The sequence below is a fragment of the Rhodotorula paludigena genome, assembly GCF_050403205.1.
Source record: "Rhodotorula paludigena JCM10292 DNA, Rt_paludigena_JCM10292v1_ctg23, whole genome shotgun sequence".
NCBI classification, from domain to species: domain Eukaryota; kingdom Fungi; phylum Basidiomycota; class Microbotryomycetes; order Sporidiobolales; family Sporidiobolaceae; genus Rhodotorula; species Rhodotorula paludigena.
This window is the reverse complement of record NW_027481435.1, coordinates 148761-176068: the sequence shown is the minus strand read 5'-3', so window position 1 is coordinate 176068 and position 27308 is coordinate 148761. Positions and strand designations below refer to the sequence as shown.

At 63.6% G+C, this 27308-nt stretch overlaps 9 protein-coding genes across 9 annotated transcripts; 5 read left to right on the top strand and 4 right to left on the bottom strand.

Moving 5' to 3' along the window:
* Positions 1–595: 595 nt before the first annotated feature.
* Positions 596–6957, top strand: SMC4 (condensin subunit SMC4; the record flags this gene model as incomplete). Its single annotated transcript, XM_076649337.1, has 18 exons — positions 596–1873; positions 1936–2304; positions 2366–2548; positions 2626–2835; positions 2911–3144; positions 3206–3334; positions 3412–3556; positions 3621–3904; positions 3960–4118; positions 4177–4862; positions 4927–5431; positions 5494–5606; positions 5666–5799; positions 5857–6068; positions 6128–6387; positions 6556–6601; positions 6749–6821; positions 6881–6957. The coding sequence occupies 18 exons, from the start codon at positions 596–598 to the stop codon at positions 6955–6957; spliced, it is 5097 nt and encodes a 1698-aa protein (XP_076505136.1).
* Positions 6958–7458: 501 nt separating this feature from the next.
* SMC2 (condensin subunit SMC2) lies at positions 7459–11981 on the top strand (the record flags this gene model as incomplete). Its single annotated transcript, XM_076649336.1, has 16 exons — positions 7459–7556; positions 7612–7681; positions 7738–7887; positions 7946–8069; positions 8166–8593; positions 8651–8806; positions 8866–9327; positions 9384–10100; positions 10159–10417; positions 10473–10830; positions 10889–11029; positions 11085–11222; positions 11289–11489; positions 11547–11599; positions 11655–11747; positions 11803–11981. The coding sequence occupies 16 exons, from the start codon at positions 7459–7461 to the stop codon at positions 11979–11981; spliced, it is 3627 nt and encodes a 1208-aa protein (XP_076505135.1).
* A 268-nt stretch (positions 11982–12249) lies between these two features.
* On the bottom strand, positions 12250–15640 carry JCM10292_001517 (uncharacterized protein; the record flags this gene model as incomplete). The annotated part of the gene is made up of 4 exons (XM_076649335.1): positions 12250–14445; positions 14507–15036; positions 15095–15175; positions 15235–15640. The coding sequence occupies 4 exons, from the start codon at positions 15638–15640 to the stop codon at positions 12250–12252; spliced, it is 3213 nt and encodes a 1070-aa protein (XP_076505134.1).
* A 225-nt stretch (positions 15641–15865) lies between these two features.
* On the bottom strand, positions 15866–18498 carry JCM10292_001516 (uncharacterized protein; the record flags this gene model as incomplete). Its single annotated transcript, XM_076649334.1, has 6 exons — positions 15866–16876; positions 16936–17214; positions 17274–17453; positions 17509–17607; positions 17677–17769; positions 17824–18498. The coding sequence occupies 6 exons, from the start codon at positions 18496–18498 to the stop codon at positions 15866–15868; spliced, it is 2337 nt and encodes a 778-aa protein (XP_076505133.1).
* A 380-nt stretch (positions 18499–18878) lies between these two features.
* Positions 18879–19478, top strand: KSH1 (Ksh1p; the record flags this gene model as incomplete). Its single annotated transcript, XM_076649333.1, has 4 exons — positions 18879–18881; positions 18942–19051; positions 19278–19312; positions 19408–19478. The coding sequence occupies 4 exons, from the start codon at positions 18879–18881 to the stop codon at positions 19476–19478; spliced, it is 219 nt and encodes a 72-aa protein (XP_076505132.1).
* Positions 19479–19760: 282 nt separating this feature from the next.
* JCM10292_001514 (uncharacterized protein) lies at positions 19761–20634 on the top strand (the record flags this gene model as incomplete). The annotated part of the gene is made up of 5 exons (XM_076649332.1): positions 19761–20018; positions 20080–20160; positions 20224–20334; positions 20393–20519; positions 20585–20634. The coding sequence occupies 5 exons, from the start codon at positions 19761–19763 to the stop codon at positions 20632–20634; spliced, it is 627 nt and encodes a 208-aa protein (XP_076505131.1).
* Positions 20635–22175: 1541 nt separating this feature from the next.
* Positions 22176–24645, top strand: JCM10292_001513 (uncharacterized protein; the record flags this gene model as incomplete). The annotated part of the gene is made up of 13 exons (XM_076649331.1): positions 22176–22197; positions 22265–22278; positions 22333–22561; positions 22622–22734; positions 22792–23041; positions 23202–23587; positions 23651–23693; positions 23759–23859; positions 23919–24024; positions 24110–24175; positions 24231–24304; positions 24366–24415; positions 24471–24645. 13 exons carry the CDS (start codon positions 22176–22178, stop codon positions 24643–24645), a joined length of 1629 nt encoding a protein of 542 aa, XP_076505130.1.
* Positions 24646–24990: 345 nt separating this feature from the next.
* On the bottom strand, positions 24991–25598 carry JCM10292_001512 (uncharacterized protein; the record flags this gene model as incomplete). The annotated part of the gene is made up of 3 exons (XM_076649330.1): positions 24991–25146; positions 25232–25301; positions 25357–25598. 3 exons carry the CDS (start codon positions 25596–25598, stop codon positions 24991–24993), a joined length of 468 nt encoding a protein of 155 aa, XP_076505129.1.
* A 336-nt stretch (positions 25599–25934) lies between these two features.
* Positions 25935–26955, bottom strand: JCM10292_001511 (uncharacterized protein; the record flags this gene model as incomplete). Its single annotated transcript, XM_076649329.1, has 3 exons — positions 25935–26382; positions 26457–26734; positions 26803–26955. The coding sequence occupies 3 exons, from the start codon at positions 26953–26955 to the stop codon at positions 25935–25937; spliced, it is 879 nt and encodes a 292-aa protein (XP_076505128.1).
* Between the last annotated feature and the right edge of the window lie 353 nt (positions 26956–27308).

The following is a 27308-nucleotide window of genomic DNA, read 5'->3' as shown; positions in this document are numbered from 1 at the left end:
AGCAACCTGGATGCTGGTGACGTGGCAAAGTGGCCCACAAGTCAACCCAGCGGAGCATCGCCCACATGGACTTGTCGGAGAGCTCGCGTGACAGCTGGAAACTGAGTCCCATTGTGGCTGCGGCGTCGAGTACGGAGGAACGGGCGACATCATCTGTGACAGGTAAAGTCGGTGCGACAGCGTGGCGCGATCCATGAGGTAGCGCGGGACTAAACACGGGTCCACCTAGCATACGTGCCGAGCTACGAGCTCCTCCGGTGCGACGCTCACGGTCACCGGAGGGTTCCTTGCGGGCCCTGCGTGCGCGGAAGGCGACCGTCGCGATGAAGCAGTCCTGCATGCACCGCGCAGCGGATGGCGGGCCGATGCCAAGTAACGGACAAGCGCAAGGGAGCAGCCGAGTCGCTACCATGAGAAGGTGTGAGAGGGCAGTAGTTGAGAGCGAGACGAAGCCACGAGGCCCACAGGAGGCCCCCTTGGGAGATCTCCTCCCCTGAAGCGGCTTTGCTTGCGGGGAGGCGCGCCTGTCCGGGGATGACCGCGACGACCAAGTCGACGCGTCGCTCCACTCCTCGTCGCCGCGCCCCCTGTCGAGATGCCGCCGCGCAGGAAGGCCGCGAGCACTGCGCACGAGCCGCTCGACGCGCTCGACGCCAACTCGCAGCCCCAGACCCGCACCTCGACCCGCCGCCAACCCGCAAAACAAGTCGCTCAACCTGCGACATCTGCCCGCTCCCGCACCACCAGGGGCGCCCGCGCACGGGTCAGCGAGGCGACCACCGCTACAGACGACGACGAAGACGTCGAGAACCGCCAGGGAGGCGAGGACGACGGCGACGACAGCGAGCCCGTCAAGCCGGCACGCTCTTCCCGCCGCACCGCAGCTTCCCGCTCGTCTGCCGCGCCGAGTGCCGCACCAGCACGTGTGTCCAAGCGCGCTTCCAGCACTACAGCACCGCCTGCCCCTTCCGCGCGTCGGTCAGCGGCCGCTTCCCGCGCTTCCGCTGCTGCTTCCATCGCAGCAGACGATGACGACGACGACGAGCTTGCGGCTTCGGCAGCCGAGGAGGAGGACGAAGACGATGAGCCCGTCAAGCCCCGCTCGCGCAGCAGCCGCACCGCGTCAGCCGCGCCCTCACGCCGCGTGAGCAAGAAGAAGACGCCCGAGCCCGTCGCACCACCTTCGCCTTCGCCGACACCGTCGCTGAATGAGGCGGAGAAGGACGAGGAGGGGGAGGATGAGGATGCAGAGTCTGCCGAGGAGGACGACGACGACGAGGAAGAGGAGGTCAAGCCGACGCGGCGCAAGAAGCGCATCTCGCTTGCGCCCGCCTCGCCCGTCAAGCAGCCCGTCTTGCCGACACCTGAGCCCGAGTCGTCGGCTGCCGAGGAGGACGAAGACGAGGAGGCGGAGTCGGACGACGAGGCCGAAGACGAGGACCGCGAGGCGACCCCGCAGCCGCCCTCTTCGAAGGCGCGGGGCAAGCGTCGTGCTGTCGTCGTGTCGGAAGACGAAGACGAGGAGGAACACGCCACAGACGAGCCGCCGGTCAAGTCTGAACCGGTAGCGCAGGCGCAACCCGCCGTCGCGCCTCCCTCGCCCGCTCCCTCGGCGAGTGACCCTTCGCGCGAGGCGACGCCCAAGCCTGCCGAACCTGCCGTCGCCGCCCCGCCTGCGCCGCCGCTTCAGCCGACCGCGCTCACCGCGTCGGCGCTCGCATCCATTGCGCGCCAGGCGGCGATCGACCACGCGGCGCAGTCGGCGCAGCGTGCCAAAGAGCTCGAGGGCAAGCCCCGCTTGGTCATCCACCAGCTCGTGCTCGAGAACTTCAAGAGTTACAAGGGCCGTGGGGTCATCGGGCCTTTCCACAAGGTGCGCTCGTGGCGCTCGCACCCCACTTCGAGTGCTGGATCGCTAACCCTTGTCTCGTCTAGTCCTTCTCGTCCATCGTCGGCCCCAACGGCTCGGGCAAGTCGAACACGATCGACGCGCTCCTGTTCGTCTTTGGCTTCCGCGCGACCAAGATGCGCCAGGGCAAGTTCAGCGAGCTCATCCACAACTCGGGCGCGTCGTCCGAACCTTCGACCGCCGATGCCGCCTCCGCCGCGACGGGCGGAGACGGCGACGAGGACGACGACGGCTTCTTTGACCCGGAGGAGTACGACTCGGAGGACGACCAGGCCGTGCGCAAGAAGGGCAAGAAGGGGAAGGGCAAGCAGAAGCAGCGCCGCGAGGTGTCGTACTCTGCCGGCGGCTGCGACTTTGCCACCGTCGAGGTCTGGTTCCGCGAGGTCATTGATGTCGTGCGTACTATCTCACATCGATCGTTTCTGAGCGCAACTGATCAGCCGTGCACACCCGTAGCCCGGCAGCCGCGACGACTTCTCTGTCGTGCCCAACTCGTCGCTCGTCGTTGCGCGCACTGTCAGGCGTGACAACACGACGCGCTACACGGTCAACGGACGGACGGCGACGCCGGGCGAGGTCAAACAGCTGCTGCTCGGGCGCGGGATCGACCTGACGCACAACCGCTTCCTGATCCTCCAGGTGCGTAAGAAGCTGACTGGTCTTGCCCTGCCAACCTAGCGATGGCCTGCTGACTTTCAGTATCGTCTGTATCGCAGGGCGAGGTCGAGTCCATCGCGCAGATGAAGCCCAAGGGCGCCAACGACCACGAAGAGGGTCTCCTCGAGTATCTCGAAGACATCATCGGCACGGCGCGCTACAAGCCCCTCATCGACGAGGCCGCCGTCGAGGTCGAGCGCCTCGGCGACGAGCGCCAGGTGCAGATGAACCGCGTCAAGCTGGTCGAGAAGGAGAAGGGCGCGCTCGAGGTGCGTCGCGCGACGCCTTTCAGCCCGGTCCACACTGCGTTCCTGACTGATTGAGATAATTGCGCGTCTGCACAGGCCCGCAAGAAGGCCGCCGATGCATACCTCAAGGACCAGGTCGCGCTCGTCTCGCTTCAAAATCGCCTCTACCAGCGGCACGCGCACCAGTCGCAGGCCGACAAGCTCATCTACGAAGAGCGCCTCGCGGCCGCCAAGGGCGAGCTCGACGCCGAGATGGAGAGGCAGAAGGTTGATCGCGAGCGGTACGACGCCGACGTCGCCGCGTATGAGCAAACCAAGAAGGACCTCAAGGTGCGTCCCAGGCTATGCCCTCTGCTGCTGAGCGAGTGTCTGACACGGGTGGCGGATGCAGGACATCGAAGACGTCGCCAACTCGCTCGCGAAGGAGCTCGCAACGTTCGAGAAGGCCAAGGTCCAGCTCAACGTGCAGAAGAAGGCGGCCGACACCAAGCACTCCAAGCTCAAGAAGTCGCTCGAAGAGGTCAGTTCGCTTGGCCGCCTGTCTGCAGGAATGATCTCTCTCATGCCATCTTACAACGCTGCGCGCACACCTCGCAGGACAAGCACGGCGCGCAACAGGCCCAGTCCGACATCCGCGACCACGGCGACACGCTCGAGAAGCTGCTCTCGAGCAAGGACGAGCTCAAAGCCGAGCTCGAGGGCGAGCAGGCGGCGCTGACCAAGGTCATGGACAGCCTGCGCGGTACGGCCCTCTCTACGCCTGTCCGCGTCTTGCCGAACACTGACCGAACCTCGAGTGCCCGCAGACAAGATTGAAGGCTTCTCGAGCGAGATCGAGCAGCACCAGAAGTCGCTCGCGCCCTGGACTGAGCAGATCGAGGCCAAGCAGAACGAGCTCAAGATTGTCTCGCACCAGCTCGACGATGTCCGCGGCAAGAGCGCACAGGTGCAGACCGACATTGAGCGCACCGAGGCCGAGATCGACGAGCTCAAGGTCGCGGCGAAGGAGAAGGCGGCGGAACTCAAGACACTCCAGGCGAGCCGCAAGGACGTCGAGGGCCAGATCAGGCAGGCTCGTGAGCGCGTGCAGGTGCGTCGCCGTGACGTAGGGTGAGAGGTGTGCTCGCTGACAGCCACACGTACAGTCCGAGAAGACGGTCGAGGCGAAGCACCGCGCCGCTGTCAACAGCGCCCGCGAGCGCACCGCTGAGGCAAAGGCGTCGCAGCAGGCGAGCCAGTCGAAGGGTCACGTTCTCTCTGCCGTACTCAAGCTGAAGGAACAGGGCCGCCTGCCGGGCTTTCACGTTGGTCGTTTGCCGTAACGCACATGTCGCTCAACCCGCTGATTGCCCTCTCCCGCAGGGCCGTCTCGGCGACCTTGGCCGCATCGACGACGAATACGACGTCGCCATCTCGACGGCCGGTGCGGGTGGCCTCGAATCGCTCGTCGTCGACACTCGCGAGACGGCCGAGGCCATTTTCGACCACCTGCGCAAGCACAACATCGGCCGTGCATCGTGTATCGCCCTCGATCGCTTTGGCAAGATCGACCTGTCGCCCATCCAGACGCCAAAGGGCACGCAGCGCCTCTTCGACCTCGTCACGCCCAAGGACAAGGTTTACGCACCCGTCTTCCGCCACGTCCTCAAGGACACGCTTGTCGCCAAGACCTGGGAGGTCGCGCAGCCCGTCTCGACCGGCAAGGTCGACGGCCAGCGCTGGCGTGTCGTCACGCTCGACGGCAACATCGCCGAGAAGTCAGGTGCCGCGCAGGTCGGCGGCTCGCGCCCGCTGCGCGGCAAGATGTCGTCGCGCCTCGCGGCCGACGACGTCTCGCCTCAGCAGCTCGCCAAGCTCGAGTCGGAGGAGAAGGCCGCGACGGTCAAGCTGCAGGAATTCGCAGAGTCGTTCCGCCAGGTCGAGGCCGACTTGCGCGCGCTCGAGAAGGAGCTCGCGCGCGTCGAGTCGGAGATCCCCAAGGTCCAGATGGACGTTGAGGCGAACAAGCAGGACGCGGCGCAGAAGGCGGAGCACCTGACCGAGCTTCGGTGAGCATCCTCTGCCGTTCTACTGGCGGCCGAGAGGAGACGCTGACGATTACCGCCATTTCAGCTCGTCGAGCAAGCCGGACGCCGGCGACGACAAGCGTGCTGCCCAGCTCGAGAAGGCGATTGCGGCGCTCGAAACGGAGATCGAGTCTCTTCGCGGCAAGGCCGCCAAATACGAGGACAAGATCGCCGCGCTCCAGGCCAAGATTGAGGAAGTCGGCGGTCTTAAGCTTCGCAGCCAGAAGACCAAGGTGGCCGACTTGCAAGACCAAATCCGGCACAACGAGACGCGCCTCGTCAAGGCCAAGACGGAGCGAGCACGCGCCGAGAAGGACCTCGCCAAGTTCACCAAGGCCATCGAGACCAACTCGGCCAAGGTCGCCGAGCTCGAAGCCGAGGTGGCAGAACTGAAGCAGCAGCTCGCCGAGAAGGAGGCCGAGGCAGAGCCCGTGCGCCAGACCGTCGAGCAGGCGCAAATCAAGGTTGAGGAGGGCCGCGAGCAGCTGGGCAACCTCAAGGCCGAATTGGACGAGCAGGAAGAGGCCATGATCGAGTTCCGCAAGGCCGAGGTGCGTTTGCGCAGACCCGCTCGTCGCCGCCCTCGAGACTGACCCTGCCTTCGACGGTACAGACCAAGCTTCGCGAGGCCTTCAAGGAGCAGGACCGCCTGCTCAAGGAGACCAGCCGCATCTTCGAGCACTGGACGGCCAAGATCGGCGAGCTGCAGATGCCCGAGTTCGAGATGTGCGCGCGCCTTCGTTCCACTGTCGAGTCGACTCGCCCTAACCCGATCCTTCCTGCAGCCTCGAGGACGACGACGAGGAGGGCGCTGACAGCGGCGCCTACCGCGTCGAGGAGGTCTTGCGCGTGCTTGAGCCCGAAGAGGTTGAGGAAATCGACGTGAAGAAGTCCAAGGCTGACATCGCATTCCTCGAAGGTGCGCGGTGCGCTCACTCGTGCACAGGGCCTCACTGACGCTGCTGTGGGCCTACAGAGCGCCTCGAGAAGAACAACGCCGACCTCGCCGTCCTGCAAGAGTACCGCCGGCGCGAGGAAGAGTTCCGTAAGCGCGCCGAGGAATTCGAGGCCGTCTCGAAGAGCTGGGACGCCGCCAAGGCCAGCGTGACCGAGCTCCGCAACGAGCGCCTCGTTAAGTTTATGCAGGGCTTTGGTATCATCTCGAACAAGCTCAAGGAGATGTACCAGGTGCGGCCGTTCTGCCGTGCGCCTCTGCGGTTGGGACTGACCGACAACGGCCCCGGCAGATGATCACTCTCGGCGGCAACGCCGAGCTCGAGCTGTACGACTCGGCCGACCCCTTCAGCGAGGGCATCCTCTTCTCGGTCATGCCGCCCAAGAAGAGCTGGAAGAACATCTCGAACCTGTCGGGTGGCGAGAAGACGCTGTCGTCGCTCGCGCTCGTCTTTGCGCTGCACACGTACAAGCCCACGCCACTGTACTTCATGGACGAGATCGACGCCGCGCTCGATTTCCGCAACGTGTCCATCGTCGCCAACTACATCCGGTGCGTCCCGCTCTGACCTCTTTTCACGCCAGCTGTCGCCCCCTAGGCGTCTCCTGGGCCTCGCGCGGCCTCACCTAGGGCCTAGCAATGGCCGCGTGGCTTGGGCGCGCGTCCGGAGGCCTTGCTGAGCCGTTGCCGTTGACTGACAATCCCTTTTTTTTTTGGCAGGGAGAGGACGTCGGCAGCTCAGTTCATAATCATTTCGCTTAGGAATGTGCGTGCGCCTTCTAGAGCCCCGCCGGGCCAATCGGGGGTCGTGGCGGATGCCTGGGCTCCCTGCAGTGGTCCTGGACGCTGGCGAGCCTGACCGGGGCGGTCGCGGTCGCTTGGACCTGTGCTGACGCTGAACTCTTGTCCACAGAACATGTTCGAGCTGGCGTCGCGCCTGATTGGCATCTACAAGGTGTCGAACCAGACGCGGAGCGTTGCTATCGGTGAGCCGCCCCCCTGGTTGCTTGCGCTGGCACGACCTGACCCCCTGTACGCCCTGCAGACAATCTGGAGCTGTCTGATATTCCCGACGCCGAGCCCGCAGCAGTCGCTGCTGGGCAGGAGGAAGAGGAGGCGTGAGACGCCAGAGCGTCGCATTCAATTGTACCATCACTGTCCCGTCTTCGTCTTTCGCTTGCTGTCTCCGTTCCCCTTAGTAGTCCTGCCTCGAGCACCCGTTGTCTTGTATTGCCCAGCCGGCCGTCATATCCTTCTCTCGGCGCCGAAGGAGAGACAGGGGTCCACGCGCAAGGTCGCGATGAGGCGCGTCGAGGCTGCACCTGCGCTCGCCCGCACCACACCGCTCGCTGGGCTGTGCGCACCTGCTGCGTACTCAGAGAGCTTGCTAGACCCTGCCAGAGAAGCAGGCGGCTCTTGCGTGCGCTGTGAGCCGAGCGCGTCTGTCCATCAACATCGCCCCGCTGTATCGCCCTCGACAGCTCCTTCTCACGGCCTAGGGTGCGGTCTGCGACCTTGACAGGGCTCTGTGAACTCCTGTTGACCCACCTGTCACCGTCACAGGCCCCGAAAGTCCCGTCTCGCTCTTCCCACCACCCTGTTCCTCCTTGTCCCTCCGCCGCCATGCGCATCACGGAGCTCATCCTCGACGGCTTCAAGAGCTATCCGGTCCGCACGAGCATCGCAGGATGGGACTCGTCCTTCAACGCCATCACCGGCTTGTGCGCATCGCTTTCCTCCCTTCTCACAGCACACGCTGATTCCTCGACTTCGCAGGAACGGCTCGGGCAAGTCCAACATTCTTGACTCTATCTGCTTCGTCCTCGGCATCACCAACCTCACTACTGTGCGTCCACCGGCGGATGGCCGCGTCGCTGAGGCTGACTTTCCGCCCTCCGACAGGTCCGCGCCTCGAACCTGCTCGACTTGATTTACAAGCGCGGCCAGGCCGGCGTAACGCGCGCGAGCGTCACCATCGTATTCGACAACTCGGACAAGAGTCGCGCGCCTGTCGGCTTTGAGAACATGCCCGAGATCTCGGTCACTCGCCAGGTGCGGCGCTCGTTTTGTCAAACCTCAAGAAGCCGAGCTGACGAAGAAGCATGGGCAGATCTCGGTCAACGGTACGAGCAAGTACCTGATCTGCGGGCACCGCTCAACGCAGCAGGCCGTCCAGAACCTGTTCCAGAGCGTTCAGCTCAACATCAACAACCCCAACTTCCTTATCATGCAAGGTGCGTGGCCCTGCCCGCCTATCCGTCTTTAGAATCGCGCAGCCAGAGCTCGGTGAGGTGTGTAGAGCTTGCCACTGACACCTCGCGCCGCTGCAGGCAAGATCACCAAGGTGCTCAACATGCGCCCGCTCGAGATCCTCTCGATGATTGAGGAGGCGGCCGGCACATCCATGTTCGAGGAGAAGAAGGACAAGGCGATCAAGACCATGTCGAAGAAGGAGAAGAAGCTCGACGAGATCCAGTCGCTCCTGCGCGAGGAGATCGTGCCCAAGCTCGACCGCCTCCGCGACGAGAAGCGCACCTTCCTCGAGTTCCAGAAGACGTCAAGCGAGCTCGAACGCTTGTCCAAGCTCGTCATCGCGTGGGACTGGATGCAGGACCACGCGCGCGTCGAGCGCGCAAAGGAGGCGATCCGCGAGGGCGAGCAGCGGAGGAAGGACGCCGTCGAGGGCAAGAAGCGCATGGAGGGCGAGATCAAGAAGATGGAGCAGAGCATGCGCGAGATCGAGAAGGAGCGCGACAAGGTGTGTGCCTCTGTGTCCAGCTGATGTCCCTTCGTCGCTCATGCTCACATGTCGCAGGAACTGGCCAAGGGCGGCAAAGTGCAGGGCCTTGAGAAGGAGCTCAATGCTCTCGACATGGAGCTCGCCAAGCTCAAGACGCAGGCCGAGGGCAAGGAGCGCGAGATCAAGGAGGAAGAGGCGCGCATCCGCGAGCTGGAGAAGGCGCAGAAGGAGGTTCGTCTTCGCTCGCCGTCTTCTGCTGGATGACTTGCTGACGCTGGGCTCCGGCGCAGCTCACGTCGCAGCGCAAGGCGCGCGAAACGTCGGCCGCCAAGAACTCCGAGACGTTCGCCGCTCGCCAGTCCGCCTTCGAAGCAGCCACCACCGCCCTCTCCCAGTCTGAGGACCTGCTCCAGACGATCGAGTACGGCAAGGGTCTGTCCAAGGACGCCAAGTCGTCGGGCTACGAGGGCCAGCTAGCGGCGGCCAAGGAGCTGGCCGGCACGCTCGAGACGGAGGGCCAGCTCGCCAAGCACCGCATCGACTCGCTGCAGAAGGAGCTCAAGGACAAGGAGCCCAAGGCGAAGAAGGCTGCGGCTGAGAGCAAGGGCCTCATCGCCAACGTCGAGGCGGCCAGGCGCGAGAAGGAGCGGCTCGAGCAGAAGCTGAAGGCCTCGGGCTACGACGAGGCCGAGGAGGCACGCCTCGAAGGCGAGCGCGAGCAGGTGCTGCAGTCGGCGGACGCGCTGAGACAGGTCCGTCGTCCCCAGCACGCTCGGAGCGCACAAAGCACTAATCGGTCTTAATGCAGCGTGGCGAGAACAAGCGCCGCGAGATTGTCCGCACCGACTTCCGCGCCGACGACCCCTACCCCGGCTTTGACCGCACGGCAGTCTTCGGCACGATCGCCAGCCTGATCGACCTGCCTAACGAGAACGCGCCCGCTGCGACCGCCCTCGAGATGGCAGCTGGCGGCCGCTTGTACAACGTTGCTGTGCGCGACGACACGACCGTCGCAGCGTTCGTCAAGGCCAAGACGATCAAGACGAAGACGATCCTCCTCCCGGTCAACACGCTCCAGGCCTCGGTGGCCGACAAGGCTCGCGTCGCGGCTGCGCGCAAGCACGGCGCCGAGCTCGCGCTGAACCTCATCCGGTACGACCAGCGCGCCTCTCGCGCGATGGAGTACGTCTTCGGCCACGTGCTCATCGCGCCGACCAAGGCGATCGCCAAGCGGTGCACCGACGACCCGGCCGTGCGCATGCGCTGCGTGACCTACGACGGCGACATCTATGACACGACGCCCGAGCTGTCCGGTGGCCAGGCCTCGAGCGAGAAGGTGCTTGTCAAGGTGCAGGAGCTCAAGCGGATCGAGGGCGAGCTGGCGGCGCAGCGGCAGAAGCTCGAGGCGATCGACGCGGCCCTGCAGCGGTCCAAGGGCGCCGTCGACCTCAAGAACGCGCTCAATACCAAGGCGCACGCGCTGTCGCTCCTCGAGAAGTCGATGGCATCGAGTAACGCGACGAGGGTGCGTTGCCTTCGGACCGCCGCCGTGTTCTCACCGCTGATCATGTTCGCTCTGACAGGTCATCGCCGAGGTCGAGACGCTCAAGACGACCATCGCCGAGCTCGAGGCCAAGGTCGCCGATTCGAAGGCGCAGCAGAAGGAGGCGCAGGCCAACGTCAAGCGGATCGAGCGCGAGATGAATGAGCTGCAGAACGACAAGGGCTCTAAGGTCAAGCAGATCAAGGCCGACATCGTTAAGCAGAAGGCCGCTGTGTCCAAGCTGGAGGAGCAGGTCGACTCGCTGCGTAACGACGTCCTCACCGACGAGCTCGAACTCGGTGCGCTCTTCTTGTCTCCGTGAGCAACGTGGTGTCTGACGCGCGATCCCTGCAGAGCAAATGAAGAAGGACATCGCGGCTGCTGGAGTCGACCTCGCCGAAGCCCGCTCGCAAATCGACCGGGTCCGCCAGTCGCTTGCATCGGGCGAAGGCGTCATGGAGGAGAAGCAGCGCGGGCTCCAGTCGCTGCAGCGCCAGATTGCCGAGGAGCAGAAGAAGCTGAAGGGCTTCAATGACGAGCTCGACAGCCTGCGCGATGCCATCAACGGCCGTAAGGGCGACATTGTCGAGGCCGACCTCGAGGCGAGCAAGGTCGACAAGGAGGTCGAGAAGGCAAAGAAGGATGCCAAGGATGCCGCCGACAAGGTCGCCAAGCGCGAAGCCGAGTTTGAGTGGATCGCCGACGAGTGCCAGTGCGTCGCGCCACGCTGGCTGACCTTATTCTCACTGACGCGCTCGTGCGAACCGCAGGACCTTCGGCAAGCCCAATTCTCCGTACAACTTTGCCAACTCGGACATGCGAAGTGTCAAGGACAAATGCCGCCAGCTCGAAGAGAACCACCGTACGATGAAGCGCAAGGTCAACCCGAAGGTCCTGAGCATGATCGACAGGTGCGCTCGAGCTGGCTGCTGTCCCAGACGAACCTGCTGACGCATTTGTCCACAGTGTCGAGAAGAAGGAGCGTGACTTGCTAGCCATGTACAAGCAGGTCACGAAGGACAAGGTCAAGATCGAAGAGACGGTGGCCGTCCTCGACGAGCACAAGAAGGAAACGCTTGAGAAGACCTGGAAGAAGGTCAACAGGTGCGTTCGGTCGCCTTGCCTTCGCTCACTTGCCGGCCTGCTGACTCCACCTAATCTGGCTTGCAGCGAATTCGGCAACATTTTCGCTGAGCTCCTGCCCGGTAACTTCTGCAAGCTGCAGGCGCTCGAAGGCAAGGAGATTACGCAGGGCCTCGAAGTCAAGGTCCGCCTCGGGACCGTCTGGAAGGCCAGCTTGACGGAGCTGTCCGGTGGCCAGCGCTCGCTTATCGCGCTGTCGCTCATCATGTCGCTTCTGCGCTTTAAGCCGTGCGTCTATTTTTTTCGCTACACGTTACGCTCTAGTAAACCTGCTCATCCCTGCAGCGCGCCGATGTACATTCTCGACGAGATTGACGCCGCGCTCGATCTCCAGCATAGTGCGTCCTGTCCTGCGAGTTCGTCGCCACCGTATTAACATTCTTCGCTCATCAGCCGAGAACATCGGCCGGCTGTTCCGCACTCGCTTCAAGGGCAGCCAGTTCATCGTCGTGTCGCTCAAGGATGGTCTCTTCTCGAATGCGAACGGTACGTCGCTCCCACTTCGTCTCCGCACCGATGCTGACCAGGATGTCCGTAACAGTCCTCTTCCGCGCACGGTTCCGCGACGGCACCAGTGTTGTCGAGCGCACGAGCCAGCGCACGGCTTCGGCACTGTATGACAAGGAGAACGCAGGGCCGCGCTCTGCTCGCTCGAGCGCAGGAGGCCGACCAAGCAAGTCTGGTCGTGGCAGCTCTGGCCTTGTCGAGGTCGAGGCGTGACCTCTCTGCTACTCTTCTTGTAGACTCATGCCGTACCCCTCATTTCGTATTTCTCCCTGTAGGTTGCCCCTTCCGCCAGCCATATCCGCCCTTGCGCTCTCGCTGCAGTTGTATCTTTATCACTCTCAGCCAGTGTGAGGCGAACTTGTGGAAACTCTGCGTCGGCGAGTAGAAGTACACAACATGCACAAGAGACCTCGAAAACCACGAATCACCTTCTCGCGTTGGCAAAGCTGCCGAATCCGCGTCGCTCCGAATCGCGCTCCCACTATCCGCGCCCTGCTGTACGCTCCTCCTTGTCAAGCCAGGTGACTGGGCGGTCCTCGACAAACGCCTCGACGATGCGCCTTCCGCCGAAGAGCGCCTTGGCCTGCTCCGCCGACGCACGGGTCGCGTACTTGACGTTCGCCGACACGCCATCTCCCGTCCCCGGGACGAGCTCGACCCTGCGCATCAGCGGAACGAGCACGTCGCCTCCCTCGCGCCCGTTGAAGTGGCCCTCGTGCACGAGCTGCTCGAGGTGCGGGATTTGGCCGCGCGTGAGGCCGGAGAAGGTCGAAGGCCCGTGCACCAGGTAGTGCTTGAGGAGCGGCTGCGTCATCCAGGAGGGCAGATTGTGCAACTCCATCTCGACGGGCGGGGCGGCTTGTCGGCGGACGGCGGGAGCAAGAGCGGCGGGAGCGGGCGAGGCGGACGCGCCACCGCTGGGTGTCGGCGCTTGCGGGGCGGCAGTGTCGGGTGGCGCAACTGCGAGAGTAGCGGCTAGCGTGGCGGCGGACTGACCAGAGTCGACCGGCGCGGAAGCTTTGAGCGGGAGTCGCCCCGACGAACCGCCGGTCGGCAGTCCTGGCGGAAGGCGGCTCGATGTCTTGATCTGATGCGCTCCGGCACCGCCGAGAAAGCCGGCGGGAAGACGCCCAGAGCCCTTCGACGGCCCGCTCGTCATGGCGGAAGACTTGATCTCGGCGTTCTCAGCCGAAGTTGCAGGACGCTGCGCAGGGACCGCCGGTGATGCGGACGGTCCCGACCCCGTCGAGGGGGCGGCGCTGGTCGCGCCGGGAGCGACGCTCGTCGAGCGACGGAGAGGTGCTGCAGCGAGGTTCTGCGGGAGGCGCGACCCCGACCTCACCTTGGCCTGTCCTTCCGCCGGCGAGCCCGCCTTCTGTGGCGCGTGCGACGCGCCCGACGCGTTGTACTCCGGCTCAGACTTCTCCTCAAGAGTCGAGAGAGCGTTTCCCGCTGCCGAAGGGCGCTTCTTTGCGAGTAGGTTGGGCGGCAGTCGTCCGCTGCTCGAGGCAGGCCTGACGACCGGGACGTTCGCATCGTGAGCGACGCTCGCAGCGGCTTGCTGCGCTGGGACGGAAGAAGCGCGTTCTGCAGGCGCTGCGGCGGGCGTCTGTGAGCCGGCGCAGGCCGGGACGAACGCGGGCGCTCTTAACGCGGGCGGCGTCGAAGCGACCGCTGGTGCATTTCCAGGTGCTTCTTGAGCAGACGCGGCCGGGCTGCGTGTAGTTGACGTTGTTGCGGCGGTCGACGGAGGGGCGCGAAGAGCGGGCCACGCTGCAAGCGGCTTGACGATGGTGGGCGCAGCAGATGCAGTCTGCTGTATCGGAGGAGACGGCTCGTCCTCGTCCTCGTCGATGTCCATCGGCTCGTCCTCTCCCAGCTGTGCAGATTCGGCAGTCGCCGTCGCGACCATGTCGGCAGGTAGGAGAGCAGTCGCAACCGGACGCTGCAGATGAGGCGGGAGGCGCGCGGACGACGGAAGGCGCGAGGCTGTCGCCGAATTGGCAAGAGGTTCTGAAGGCGCCGAAGGAGGTCCGACAACAGCATTGGCAGGTGCGGGACTCGCCTGCGGCCGCGTCTTGTTGGCCTGCATCGGCTGCACGACCTGAGCGGCACTGAGCCCGACCACCGCCGCCGATGGGCCCGCAGCAGAGACAGCCGTCGGCATTGGCACAGCCGCGTTTGTCGCCGAAACGGACGGCCGGTTGGGCGGGAGCCTCGACGCCGACTGAATTCGCGGGTCCGATGCCACCTCCGGCGCGACCGGCTGCGCTCCAGCCACGGGAGGCGCCGTGCTCGTCGCCCGCGGTCCCCTCGACAGCCCAAAGTCGGCAGGTGGAAGCCTGTCGCGCGAGGCAATGCGCGGCTTGGGCGCTGCGCTGCCCATCCCGGGCATTACTGCGTTGGAACCGGTCGCGGCGGTGTGTGGAAGACGGTCGTGGAAGGTGTCGAGCGCGGGACCAGGCGTCGGAGTCGGTGCATGCGGCGGTGAGATTTGGCGATTGACTCCGCGGAGGTGATCTGCAAGAGGCGGAGGAGGTGGTGGGCATGGCGGCGCCCGACGACTCTGCTGCGGCGAGGCGGATCGGGCGCCGGAAGGCTGAGCGGCGGGAGCGGGTGGAGGGACAGTAGTGTTGACGTGCAGTCGAGGTGGTGGAGGAGACAAATCGCGGAGGTACTGCAGCGCGTTGACCATGTCAGCACGATCGAACACGGCGAGCCGGAAAAACAGGACAGACCTCGACTTTCAAGCTGACCCACTCTTGACCCTGCTTACCGCCGTCGCCAATCGCGATGATGCCGAGCGCTTCAGCCTTGAAAACGTACCGCTTGAACGTGGACAGCTCCATGTCGCGCTGGAACACGTCAGGGAAGCGAGCGCGGAGCTCGCTGCCGACCTGCGACCACTTCGGCTTCCGCATGTCGTCGTACAGCTCTCTGAGCGTCAAGATGAGCGGCTTGAAGACGAAAGCTTCGCGTGGGGAGAGCCTGGGGTAGGGCGAGTAGGCGGGCGGAGCGCCGTACTGCGGCGGCGGCGGAGCGCGCGCTGGGAAAGACCAAGCGGGCTGGGTCGCCGATGCTTGCAAAGCGGACGTCGAGGCTGGCTTTTGCGCTGAGAATTGCTGCTGTGCGGCCTGCGGGGCTGCGAGAGATGGCTCGTTCGGCTCGTGCTTGACGGGCTCGCCGGCAATTGCAACGTCGTAGTCCGGTAGCGGAGAGGCAGTACGTTGCCGCTTGGCGGGCGGCTGCTCCGGATGTGGTACTGGAGCTGCGTGGCATAGTCTCGTCAGGAGCATTACCGTGCGAGCTTCCGGAAGAGGAAGCACCATCAGTCGGCGCAAGCTGCTGCGTGCTGCCGTCTCTGAGCGCCGTAAGCTCATCCCTGATCCACTCGCGGACGTCCTCGGCTGTTGTGTGCAAGGTAAGTCTAGCCTCAATCCGCGTGAAAAGGAAGAGAGAAGCGCACGGAGCCGGTACTTCGTGCGGTCCGTCCAAGCCCGCCTCGCCCGCTTCAGCTCGTGCGCGCACCAGTCCCGGCCCTGCTCTTCGTCAAGCGTTTCGAAGACCCATTCGAGCGGTCTCCCGTCCTCACCGCGCGCGAGCGGATCCGCGCCAAGCTCAAAGAGGAGCGCGACCACAGCGAGGCGGAAGGCGAGCGCACGGCCGGGCGCGGTCGCCGCACAGCCAGCGAGGAGCGTTCCGTCCCACCCAGACCCGTTCAGAGGGCTCTGCGCGCTGCGAGGCGCCGGTGAAGCCCATGTGGGGCTCTTGAGCTCGTCGACGACGTCTGCGAGCGTGCCGACGCTGAGCAGCCAGCAGAGCCGCTGGGCGTGCTCACGAGACGCGAGAGGAGCGCCCAGCAGCATCACCATGACGCGCACATCGAGGCGAACACGGAGACAGAGGGAGACGAGCCGAGCGGAATCCGAGATGAACGTGCAACGAGTTCGTAAACAGCGTCTCGCACTTGCAAAGGGGTCTTCAGCGCCGTAAATCATTGCGTGACTATGCTACAGGCGTCATGCAACCCGGGAGGAAGTTCGAACACGACGCGGACCCCTCCTGTCCCTCCTCTCGTAGCGAGACCGTCTTCCGCTTCACCTTCCTTTCCTCCTTCGTTTGAGCACCACAATCCTCCCTCCGTCACCGACCGCAACGACTGCCCCGCCTGGCTCGCCCTGCACGCCCACCGCGCGAAAGTGCACCCCGTCCCGTGCCTTCCCCTCCACGCGCTCGACATCCACGACCTGCGTCGGCTTGAGCCGCGGGTGAAAGTCGTGCATCGCGCGGTCGCGCTCAGGCGGGAAGAGCGCGTCTCGCGCTGCTGCGATCTTATCCGCTTGCGAAACGTTTGGCGCGATGGAGCGGGGGAGGGAGAGAGGCGCGAACGGGTGGAAAAAGTACAGCGTAGGGTCGAGCGCGCTTCGGCTGCTTGGAGAGGGGAGAGGAGTCGCAGTCGGAAGGACGAAGAACGGCTCTTCGCGCCTGCGAGCGGACGAGAACGACGACGACGAGGAAGGACGATACCACCCCATTCGGTCACCGACGCAGCTCTGCCCCTCGAGTACCGCCTCGTACAGCACGCGGAACGAGCTCTCGCTCCTTGCTCCACTCGGCAGCGGTGGGCAGGTCGCGAGCACCTCGGGCGGGGCGCGTCCGCCCGTTGCGGCGTCCTTTGCCTGCGCTTCGCCGCGAGAACGCTCGATCTCGCGCTCGTGCGCTGTGCGCTGTGAAGACGGGAGGACGTCGAGCGCGGTCGGGACCCAGACCTTGACGCTCGAGCGCGGCGAGAAGCGTGACGTTGGGTGCGAGACGGGCGCTTTCGAGAGGAGCGTGCAGGTCGTCGGCGAAGCGAAGAGGACCTGGTCTGGCCACTGACCAGGTTGCAGCGCGTACGAGGAGAAGATGGGCGGGGGCATTGGCGATGGAGATGGAGGGATCGGAACCGGCACATTGTGCGGACGCTGTCCTTTCGACGAAGGTCGACGGTACACGAGCGTGGTCGGCCAGTACGGCGTCGCACTCAGCACTGATCGCGGAAGGTGCCAGATCTTGATGAAGCCGTCCATGCCAGACGACGCGAGGAGCGGCAGCGTCGCATGGAAATCCTGCGGTTCAGCGAGATCAGCGCGCTCGCCCTGGGCGGGCAGAAGGACTGGCTGCGCACGCAAGACAGTGCGCCCTTCTCGTGCCCCCCTTCGGACAGCACGCCCAGCAGTTCTCCTGGGACCATCGGCCTCAGCACCGACTGAGGGTGCGTCCCCCGCCCTCCCGGCGGCACCGCCTGTCCCTTCTTCCCGTTCTGGCCCACGGCCTCGAGGCGTTCCCAGACGGCGGCGTCAGCACCCCATGGAACAGTCGCGTCCCAGAGGCGGATCGTCTTGTCTTCGCTGCACGTGGCGAGGAGGTGCGGATAGGAGGGATGGAAGGAGAGGTGGAAGATCGACTGCGGAATTTCTCGCATAAGTGGCACACTCACGAGTGTCTATGAGAAGACGAGCTCACCCCGCCGTGACCTGTAATGCTGCGGTTGTGTTGCAGACGCAGCGTGTTGTCGAGCCCGTTGACGGCGACGTGGTAGATCTCGATCGACCTTCCACGGCCGGCGACGGCAAGGATCGGCGTGTAGGGTTGCGTGGAGATGTCGACCGACCAGGCGCACGTGAAGAACTCCTCGTCGACTCGCTACATGCAAGCAGTCAGCGCATTGACAGGCGCCACCGGAGCGGACGATAGGCACCTTCTTGTCCTCGAACTTCTCCGGAGCCAGCGTTCGCTCGACTAACCGCGCGGGTGACGACTGAGACGTGGAGGCATGTTCGAGCTGGAGTACATCGATCTGCAGCCGTGCTGTGGCAGTGAGCAAGCGAGCAACGGACGCATCACGAGGTCGGTGATCCGCTCGTACCTTGTTGTCGCCCACGACAGCGAAGATGTCCTTGAGGTAGCCGAGTCCAGGGAGGTGCGAGTAGGGGAAAAAGGCGGTGGAGCGATACGTAGTCTGCAAATGCTGCTCAGGCCGCCGTGAATTCGCGTTAAAGACCCGGACACGCACCGGTTTGTTGGACTCCCCAGGCATGACACACTCGAGGTACGTCCGCGGGATCGCAGCCTGCTCCCACACAAGTTCCGCCGAGCCAGCGAAGGGCTCTCTCGTCCGCCGCTGCTCCTCCGCCCGCCGCAACCGCTCCTTTGCCCTCCTCATCTCCTCGATGTTTTCGTCGACTGTGCGCTCCTTTGGCGCCTTCCACCCGGGCGGGGCCATTGGATCCCTCGCCGGCGCATGGTTCAGGATGTCGAACTGAAAGGGCGGGTGCGGGAGCGGATAGTCGGGCGAGACAGCCGAGAAGTCGACTGTAGCGCGCGGCGTCTTCGGCGGCGAGACGCCAATTGGAGCAGCGCTCTTCGCGCGGACGTGACGAGTAGGGGAGCGGAATGCGGCGGAAGAGTAGGGTGCGCTGTGGGAGGGGGTAGCCGGCGGAGGCGTTGCGGGCGCATCGGACCCGGACGCGCGCGACAGAGGGTGCAACGACTCGGAGGACGAGCTCGAGTCGTACGAATCGTCGGTGCTGTCGTCAATGATGATGCTGGGCAGGCGCCGCGATATCCCGTGTCCACCAATCTTACTCGAGTCGAGCGAAGCGGCTGGTGCCGCCGCAGCTGGTCCAAACGTCGGATCCGCCTCGACAGAGTGCATCTGCACGTCTTCCTCAGTGCCACTCCTCGCCATTCCTTCGATTCCTGCGACGCGAATCTGCCGAGAATGCACCTCTGCATCCTCCTGAACGGACACGCTGGTCGCATCTCGACGACTCAGCTCGGCGTCGCCCTCCTGTCGACTTTGACGAGAGCCACTCGAGCAGACGTCAGCCTCAACAAGCCGAAGCTCGAGAGAAAGGTCAACGAACCGCGACTCCGACTTTCGCGCAATCCCCGCCTGCCGCATGCCTCCAGGGAGCGTACGCTCGACTCGCACAACACTGCTAGCCGGATAGCGAGCTAGTACACGTTCGCTGTAAGCAAAGGAAGCGAAAGCAAAGCAGAGGTCGAGGGAGACGAACATGAGCGATCGACAGCTCTGGCCCGTACACCGCAGCGCCGCGCGCAGGGATGGTCCGTGGGCACCTCCAGACCGTTTCGAGAGCTCTACTGACACTCGCACTGTACCCACAGACGGCTCTCTTCAATTTCGAGAGCTTGCTCCTCGTGATCCTCCTCGTCATCTGCACCTGCACCTACGCCCGCGCCACTGCACCCGGCCTGATCGACAGAAACAAGGAAGGGTGAGCCGCTCGCCGAGTCTCACGCTCTCACGGGCTGTTGCGGGCGACGAGGAGCTCGTCGAGGTGGAGCTTCCGATGAAGTCGGCTCACGGCGACGAGGCGACGAGGGGCCTCGACACTGCTTGCAGGGGCTCAATAGAGGCACAACCGCCCTCAGAGCATTGCTCTCTGTGCGGATCATCGCCGTGATGTCCTTGCTGACCCTCTCTCGACTTGGCGACCGCAGGTTCCTCGGCATCTTCTTCAAGTTTGCGCGGATAGGTACGTTGGACTCACTTCTGGCTCTGCATGATCGATGCAAGGCGTTTTGAGCCGGTCGGAGAAAGCGACAGCTGACACTTCGGCTTGGACCACAGGGGAACGACTGTCACCTTACGTTGCCGTCGCCTGCGTCGTCATGGGGTTCCGCATCATGCTCAAGGCATAGTCCAGCGCGTCTTGCAAGTGTACATACAGGTCGAGCAGGTGAGGGACACGTTGCAGACCTGGGCGGTCAGAGGGCTTCTCCTCTCGTTGCGCTGCTGGCTTCTCGCTATGCGCCATCCTGCTGTATAGCGCCAGCTACATATGCAGCTGTGTACTGTTCCCCGCCTCGCATAGCTCGACATTGCTCCGCGTCCGCTTGCGGCTCGAGCGGACTTTCCGCGGGCAACGTGCTTCCCCTGTTCGTCTCGCACACAGGTTCTTCTGCAGCCGTGCTACCGCGACGATGGGCGCGAGGCACGACGACGAGAAGGCTCTTCTGAGCGAGAGCGACAGCGGCACAGCCGTCGTCACTACTGAGGACGCGACGGGGAAGGCTGTGGCTCGGGGCAAGGCCGCGGCATGGGGTTCCGCCGGTGCAACGTTGCTCGGACTCGTGCTGGCAGGTGTGGGCATCGCCAACTTCCTGCGCGACGACACGAGTCGCTTCAAGGCGGCTTTCATCGTCTCGACCGTCGGGTGGGCGGTGCAGCTCATCCTCGAGGTACAACCCAGTTTCCCAATTCAGTGATGAGTGCTCGTTGAGCTGACGAGTTGGCACGCAGTTCGTCGTGCTCAACGAGCTGCATTCGACCCGGAAGTACCGCCACCCGAAAATCGTGCTCTGCTACGCGCTGGCATGCTGCGTGCGTGACCTGATCTTCAAAGAGTCGCTGTCCGGCCACAGTGGCTCACCAATGACCCTACAGGGCTGGTTCGTCGGCTACGTCATCACTTCGGGCATCCTCTTCGGCGTGTGGTGGAGCGGCAGCGAGTTCAGCGGGTCGAACAGGGGCTCGCTCGGAGCTGGCCTCCTCATCGTGCGTCTCGCTCTCCTTCTCCACCGGAGCGCCATGGCTGACCAGACTCGCCGCTCAGGGTCAGCTGATCGTCGCCCTGGTCAACTCTGCCGCCCTGATTCTGTACCTCGTGCGCTACGCGATCCCCGTCTATCACCTGGAGCCGCACGGCGAGGACGCTACGCAGATGAAGACGCCGTTGCGCCGTGCCTCCGACAAGGCAAAGCGGAGCCTATCGCGGCACCGCTCTCGCACTCCGCGGGACCAAAAGCCTTTACGAGCCAGCTCGAAGCGCTCGACATCGTCACGCGGTTCGGCTAAGACCAGTAACGGACGTTCGGTCGACCTCTATCCGTCTGACGATACCGAGGACGGGCAAGAGTCGAAGTCAGCAGCGACAACGGCTAAGTCGAGCGTCGATGGCGACGACGACTCGAGCCTCAGCGACCGCTCGATGTCACCACCGCCGCCGATGCCGCTAAAGAGGACGTCAACGACGGCGAAGAATGTCTCGAAGCCAGCTCAAGCTCCGCCAAGACTTTCGGGCGATGCCACCACGACGACTGCTTCAGACAGCGATCAATCGACACCGCCGTCGCCGCCCCGCCGCGCTTCGTCGAGGACAAGCCAGTCGTCTCGAGTCTCGACAGCACATGCGGGCCCTCGCACGCGCGATGAGTACCGCACTGCAGCGCGCAAGGCGGGTGTACCCGCTGCACTCGTTCCGGGCAATCCGGAGGCGGCGAGCGTTTCGCCATCGACCTGGACGGAGGGCGACGAGCTGTTCATCCCGGTCAAGCACACGCGGAACGGACACGTGGTCGAAGAGCGCACCTTTGACGCCCTAAGAAACGACTACACGCGAGATGCTCGGTCGTCTCTTCCGTCGCAGACGAAGGCCCCGACAGGAGGCTATCGAGCGTACTCGCCTCCGATCCGTGACCGCAGCGGCTCGTCAAGTGGAGGAGCGGGGTTCCCTCGACAGCCGCCTCCGCAGCAAGCCTTGTACTCTTCGGGACCGCCGTCGCAGGCTCGCTCTGCTTCCGCCTTCCCCTCCAATCGACAACAGAACCAGTCATTCTACTCGTCTTCCCTTTCACCATACCCTCCTGCCTCCCGGCCTCGCCCAGATGGTCCGGAAGTCACGCCTTATCCTGGCTATCCTCGGACAACCCGTCCCATGTCTCCGACATACCGATACCCCACGGCACCCTACCCCTCGACACCCCCGCCACCACCGCACTCGGGCGACCCCTACAATCCCTCAGCAACTCAGTACACTCGTCGCAGCAGCCTAGATCGCACACCTGGCGTGCGCTCGCGCGACACGCCACCTGCATCGCCTAGGACTATTCGCGCATCGACCGACGCGAACGTGCAGCCGCACGAGACGACACGTCGGCACTACCGCGCTGTTGATCCGGCAGTGAACACTGGAGGGGCGCAGAACAGCGAAGACGATTTGCTCGCTATGCCCGAGTATCACCATCCGTGAGTAGGTTGTTCTAGCGGGTGGCGGCGCTTCGGAGTGGAACTGGTCGTGCACGTATGGCTGGCGTTATCGCCTCGGCGGTTCTGACCGACTTCAAAGGCTCGGCGAGATCACTTGCGCATGATCATGGCTCCCCCGCTACCTGCTGCTGCCATCTTCCGCTGGTTCCACGCTTCCGCAGACGCTTTTTTCGACACTTAGGTATAGACCCTCGGGACCGGCCCGGTGCACTACTCAGCTCACACGCTCTTGCTTCGCTCCGACCTGTCGAAAGTGGCGGTGGGGAAGTGGGGCGGCGCGTCTGCCGGACCATCCGACTTGAGTGCTTGCTCTCTCTTCTCACCTCCCCGCACTTTCAGTGCCTGCAGAGATGGGTCTCGGAATCCTGGAAGGTGCGCATCGCGGACGAGCGTTCACGAAGGAGAACTCGCTGACTTGAGCTTCGCGCGACCTTCTCAGATCGGCACCTCAAGGTTCGGCTCTTCTCGCGCCTCCCGTGGCACTGACTGACATGCTCGCGCAAACAGCACGTCCCCGGCACCTCGGTGTACACGAAGGACCCGAATGCAATCGCTGCCGCAACCTACGAGGGCGTCGACCTCAACACACTAAAGCATGGTACCGGCAAAAGCTCGCACATCATTCTCGTTCCACAGCCGAGCGACGACCCGAACGATCCGCTCAATTGGCCGACGTGGAAGAAGACGATGACGTTCGGCGTCTTGATCTATGGGACCGTTCTTTGCGGCGCTCTCGGTGCGTCCTTTGCATTTTTCCGACTGCCCTTCCCGGTACTCACACGCTCGACCTGCACAGGACCTCTCGTGTCTGGTGCGCAAGTCGAGATGGCGGAGATCTTCGGCGTGAGCCTGTCGGCCATTTCGCGAGCACTCGGCACCACCCTGGTGACGACCCTCGCCATCTCTACTGCAAGCCGTTTATCTTCGTCTCCTACTCTTTCACCACTCATACGAGCTCACTTGCAGATAATCTGGGCTGCGCTGGCCACCAAGCTGGGCAAACGGCCGGTCTACATCACGGCAACGGTTCTGATGATGGTCGGATGCATCATCGCCGGCGAGTGTGACCGCTACAGCGTCCTCCTCGGTTCCCGCATCATCCAGGGCGCAGGGCAAGCTCCTCTCGAATTCCTCGTCGGTTCATCCATTGCGGACCTGTACCCTACGCATCAACGCGGCATCCCCGTCGCTCTGTGGACCATTGCCCTGCTCAACGGTACGCTATTCATCCCTCGCGTACGCGCCTGTGAGCGTAGTGCTGTCAGACAGCGCATCAGGCGTCACACCCAGAAAACTGACTTCCGCTCTCTGTTTTCCCGCCCGCTGTCGCCGCCTCGCCCACATTTGCTGCTTCTGCGCTTGCTGACCACCGACAGGGATCAATGTGACGCCACCCATCAGCGGGCAGGTCTTCGCACATCTCGGCTGGAGGTGGTGCTGGCGCATCTTTTGGATCGCCTGCATCACGCTCCTCGTGGTCCAGATCTTCTGCATGCCCGAGACGACCTATGCGCGTGCGGCCCCCGTGACCAGGGTCCGTTCTGGTGAGGACGACGACTCGGCAGCCGAGAAGGGCGACGTCCTGCACCTCGAGAACAGCGTCCCCGCCAAGCACAGCTACTTCCACTCGCTCAAGGTCTACAATGGCCTCTTTGCGCCTCAGCACTCGTTCTGGCGGCTCCTCGTCGAGCCGCTACAGATGATTGTGTCGCCCGTCGTGTTGTATGGTGGCGTCACCTACGGTTTGTATATCACGTACCTCGTGCGCTTCCTCGGACCCGTCTCTCACCGGTACCCATGCTGAATGCCACTTGCTCATCAACAGGTCGTCATCGCAACTGGCGCTGCACAGGTCTTTGCTGGACAGTGTGAGCGGAGCCATCCTCCTCTTCGTGCGCCCTTCTTGAGATGTTGATCTTGACCTCTTGCACAGATGGTTTCGGCCCTGTCGGTACCGGCAACGTCTACATTGCCGCGCTCGTTGCCGACTTCATTGCGGCTGCCATGATCGGCCCGCTCACGGACTTCTCCGCCGTGCGTCGCTTCGCCTCACCTCCTTCAGCGCTTTCGTCCTGACGTCGGAATGACCGCAGTCCTTCTTCTCGAGGCGCAACAAGGGCATCTTTGAGCCCGAGTTCCGGCTACCTATCGGCATGATTGCCATGGCATTGTTCGGCGGCTTCGGCTTGATCGGTTTCGGTGCGTCCTCTTCTGCGCGATTTCTCCCGTTCGGCCGCTAGCCGCCTCTTTGGGGCCGTCGTTGACGCCTTTCACGCCCTTGCAGGTATCTCGGCACAGCGTCAAGACAACGTCTGGGGCCCGATCATGAGCTTTGCTCTCCTCAACTTCGGTGAGTTCGCTCCGCTTGCTCTGGCGATGCTGGCGGCTCATCGATTCACTGGCAGGCATCACCGTCGGCTGCTCGGCTATCATCAGCTACATTGTCGAGTCGCACCGTCACTCGAGCGAGGCTGCTTTGGTGAGTTCTGTCCTGTCTCCATTCTGGCAATCTGCGTACTCATCCGTCTGCACTCCTCCAGGGCGGCGTAATCTTCCTGAAGAACGCGTTGAGCGCCGGCTTCTCTGCCTTGTGCGTCTCTATCTCGCCCTCTGCGTGACTGCATGTTGATCCGCATCCTCTGCAGCACCAACATCTGGATCGCACAAGGCATCCAGGACGCCTTCGTCACGATGGGAGGCACGTGCGTCGCCACCTGCCTCCTCACCATCCCCATGTGGATCTACGGCAAGCGTGTGCGGTCGTGGCTCAGTCGCCGGCTCAAGGTGGAGAAGGAGGAGAAGACTCTTGTTGCGTCGTGAAGGTTGTGCCTCGTTCAATATCAAGTCTTTGTTCTCATCCGTTCTCTCGGGCGTCTGCTCGTTCTCTCCGATGTCTGCTCGGTCACTGTGGTCACTCGCGGTGCGCTCGTCGCCCCTTCTTACGAGAGTGCCACGAGAACTGAGGAAGCTCAAATTTATCGTCATGTCATTAGCAGCGCGAGAATGCAAGACGCTACGGAAAATATGGACAACAACGCAAAGGGTATCAACAGGCAATCACTGCGCAGCACGCGACGATATCCGAGCAGGAGGAAACGTCGGCGTCTTGCGATACGACGAGGAAGCACGAGCGAGTTCACCATGAACAAGGCCCAATAGTTTCGCCTAGTTGTACCTCCCGAGCTTGCCGCCCGCCTTCGAGTAGCTGCGCGCGACGCGCTGCTTCTCCTTTGCGGCGCGAGCTTCGGCCTCCGCCTCGCGCTGAAGCGCCGCGATCTCGGCGCGCGCCTCGTTGACAGCGGTACGGGCGCGCAAGAGGGCCTGCAGCAGGATCAGGTTGACCAATGTCAGCTGAAGCAAGTGGCGGAGCTGGCTTGAATGGAGAAGAGAGACTCTGCGAACTTACAGCGTCTGCCTGCGATTCGGCGTGCTGAGCGGCCTCGAGCTTATTGCGGGCGCCAGCGAGGGTGTCGTGCCTGTCACGCAGCACAGATGAGCGCAGCTGGAGACCGATTGAAGCAAGAAACTCACTTCGAAAAGCGATAGTCGGGCGGGAGATCGCTCGAATTGCTGCGTTTGCGACCAAAGAGCCCGCCCTGCTTGTTGTGAGTTGCGGGCTCGACCGGCGGCGAGTTGGTACGATGCTTGTTCTTGCTGAAGAAACCCGGTCCTCCGCCTGCAGGAGTCGAACTCGTCGTCGTGACCGTCGTCGCACCGGTCGGCTGAGCGGGAGGCACGTTCTGGTTGGCGTGCTTGTTCGAGAAGAGGCCCATTGCGTATAGCTAGTTCGAGACGGAGGCAGAGGCAGCAATCGGTGGAGGAGCACGAGAAGGGCAAGAGGCAGCCGCGACGAGGAGAAGAAGCTGTCCCTCCTCGTCGCCACCGCGTCACCTCCTTCAAGACATGCTTCCAGACATTCTGCGCATGACGCGCTGCAAGGCCTGAGCACGAGACTAGCGGAAATGAGAGCACCGCCTCTGGCCGGCGTCATCGCAAAGCGCAGCTCCTGGTCGCCTTGCAAATCTCCCCAGCGAGACCATCTGCGCCAGCGTGCACGGAACTGTACTCGGTGCGCACCTCTACGCTCTAGGTGGTGCTATTTATCGCCTTCACAGCAGGCCGGGCACGTCCGCCGCGCGCCTTCGCGAGACCGGTCGCCCTTCGCACAGGCTCTCGGCGCGGTCCTTCACGCCTTTCTCGTGCCAGTCGTCCCAGCCGACGGCCAGCACAGCGCTGTGCCTGCCAGTGCCGTGCTGCTCCTGCTGCGCGCGCCACTCACCTTCGAGGAAGGCCGGGAGCGCGACGCCCTCCTTGCCTGGGACAACGACGCGGTCCCAGGCGAGGTGGCTCGACTCGAGCGCGAAGCCGAGGCGCTGCGCTGCGCGGATCGAGGGCTCGTTCAGGGCGTTGGCGAACCACTGAACGCGGCGAAGACCGAGGCCGGGCGAGGAGGCGGTGGACGAAGGGAACGGCGAGGAGAGGAGCCAACGGAGGAGGAGCACGATCGAGTGGGTGAGGACGTGCGTGCGCTGGAACGGCGCCGGGATGTGCAGATGGCTGTGAGTGGACAGGTGAGCATGTCGCAGGAGCGCCCGCAGGCGAACGCCTCGATACCGGCCAAAAGCACGCACCCGATCTCGCTCATGCGGTTCAAAGGCATGCTCTTGAGCACACCGACAATCCCAGCAATCCTCTCTTCCCTCAACGGTCGCTCGTCGCCCTCCTTCTCATCGTCAAATTGCAACGCGAGGTCGTGGACCGCGAAGAGGAGAGTTCCGGCGTCCCGGCGGACGGTCTCGAGGAACGTGAGGAACGCCGCGTAGGTCGGAAAGGGTCCGTAGGGCAGGTAGTAGAAACCTTCGGGGTGTTTGCTGAAGAGGCGGTAAAGCGCAGGCCCGTGAAGGGAAGGCTGCGAGCATGACCGTGAGCGATCACTCTGTGTTGTACGCGGTTCCGGGGGATAAAGACTCGACGCACAAGCAAAGGCACCAGTTGAACTCCGCCGGGCGTCTCTAGCTTGCCCGGGAGGTCGTAGCAGAAGTTCAGGTCGTACTCGCCCGAAGGAGTGGTAGCGTGCCATTCTTGCTGTGCAAGCGGTGCGGGCGCCTTGTAGCTGTTCAAAAACTCCATCTTTGCGCGTAGTACCGCAACAGCAGCAGCAGGACGAAGCAAAGCAAGAGGACCGCACGGAACCGGAGTCAAGGCGAAAGAGGCCGGCGAGTCAAATTTGGAGGTGCACAGGTAAGCGAGGACGCATTCGGGTGTACAATTGAATAGGCTCTCAGTATAGCGAAAGCTTTGACTGGGCTAGCGACGTCTCCCCGTTGAGGAGACGATAAAAACACACGGCGAAGCGGAAGGGGGCGGTGCAACCCTGTCTGTCAACAGCCTGCGAGGCTACCGTACCCCGGGCTTCACTTGCTTCAAGAATTCGCGAGCGTCGCTTTGCAGTCGGAGAGTACCCAGACAGGGCGGTCTATTGT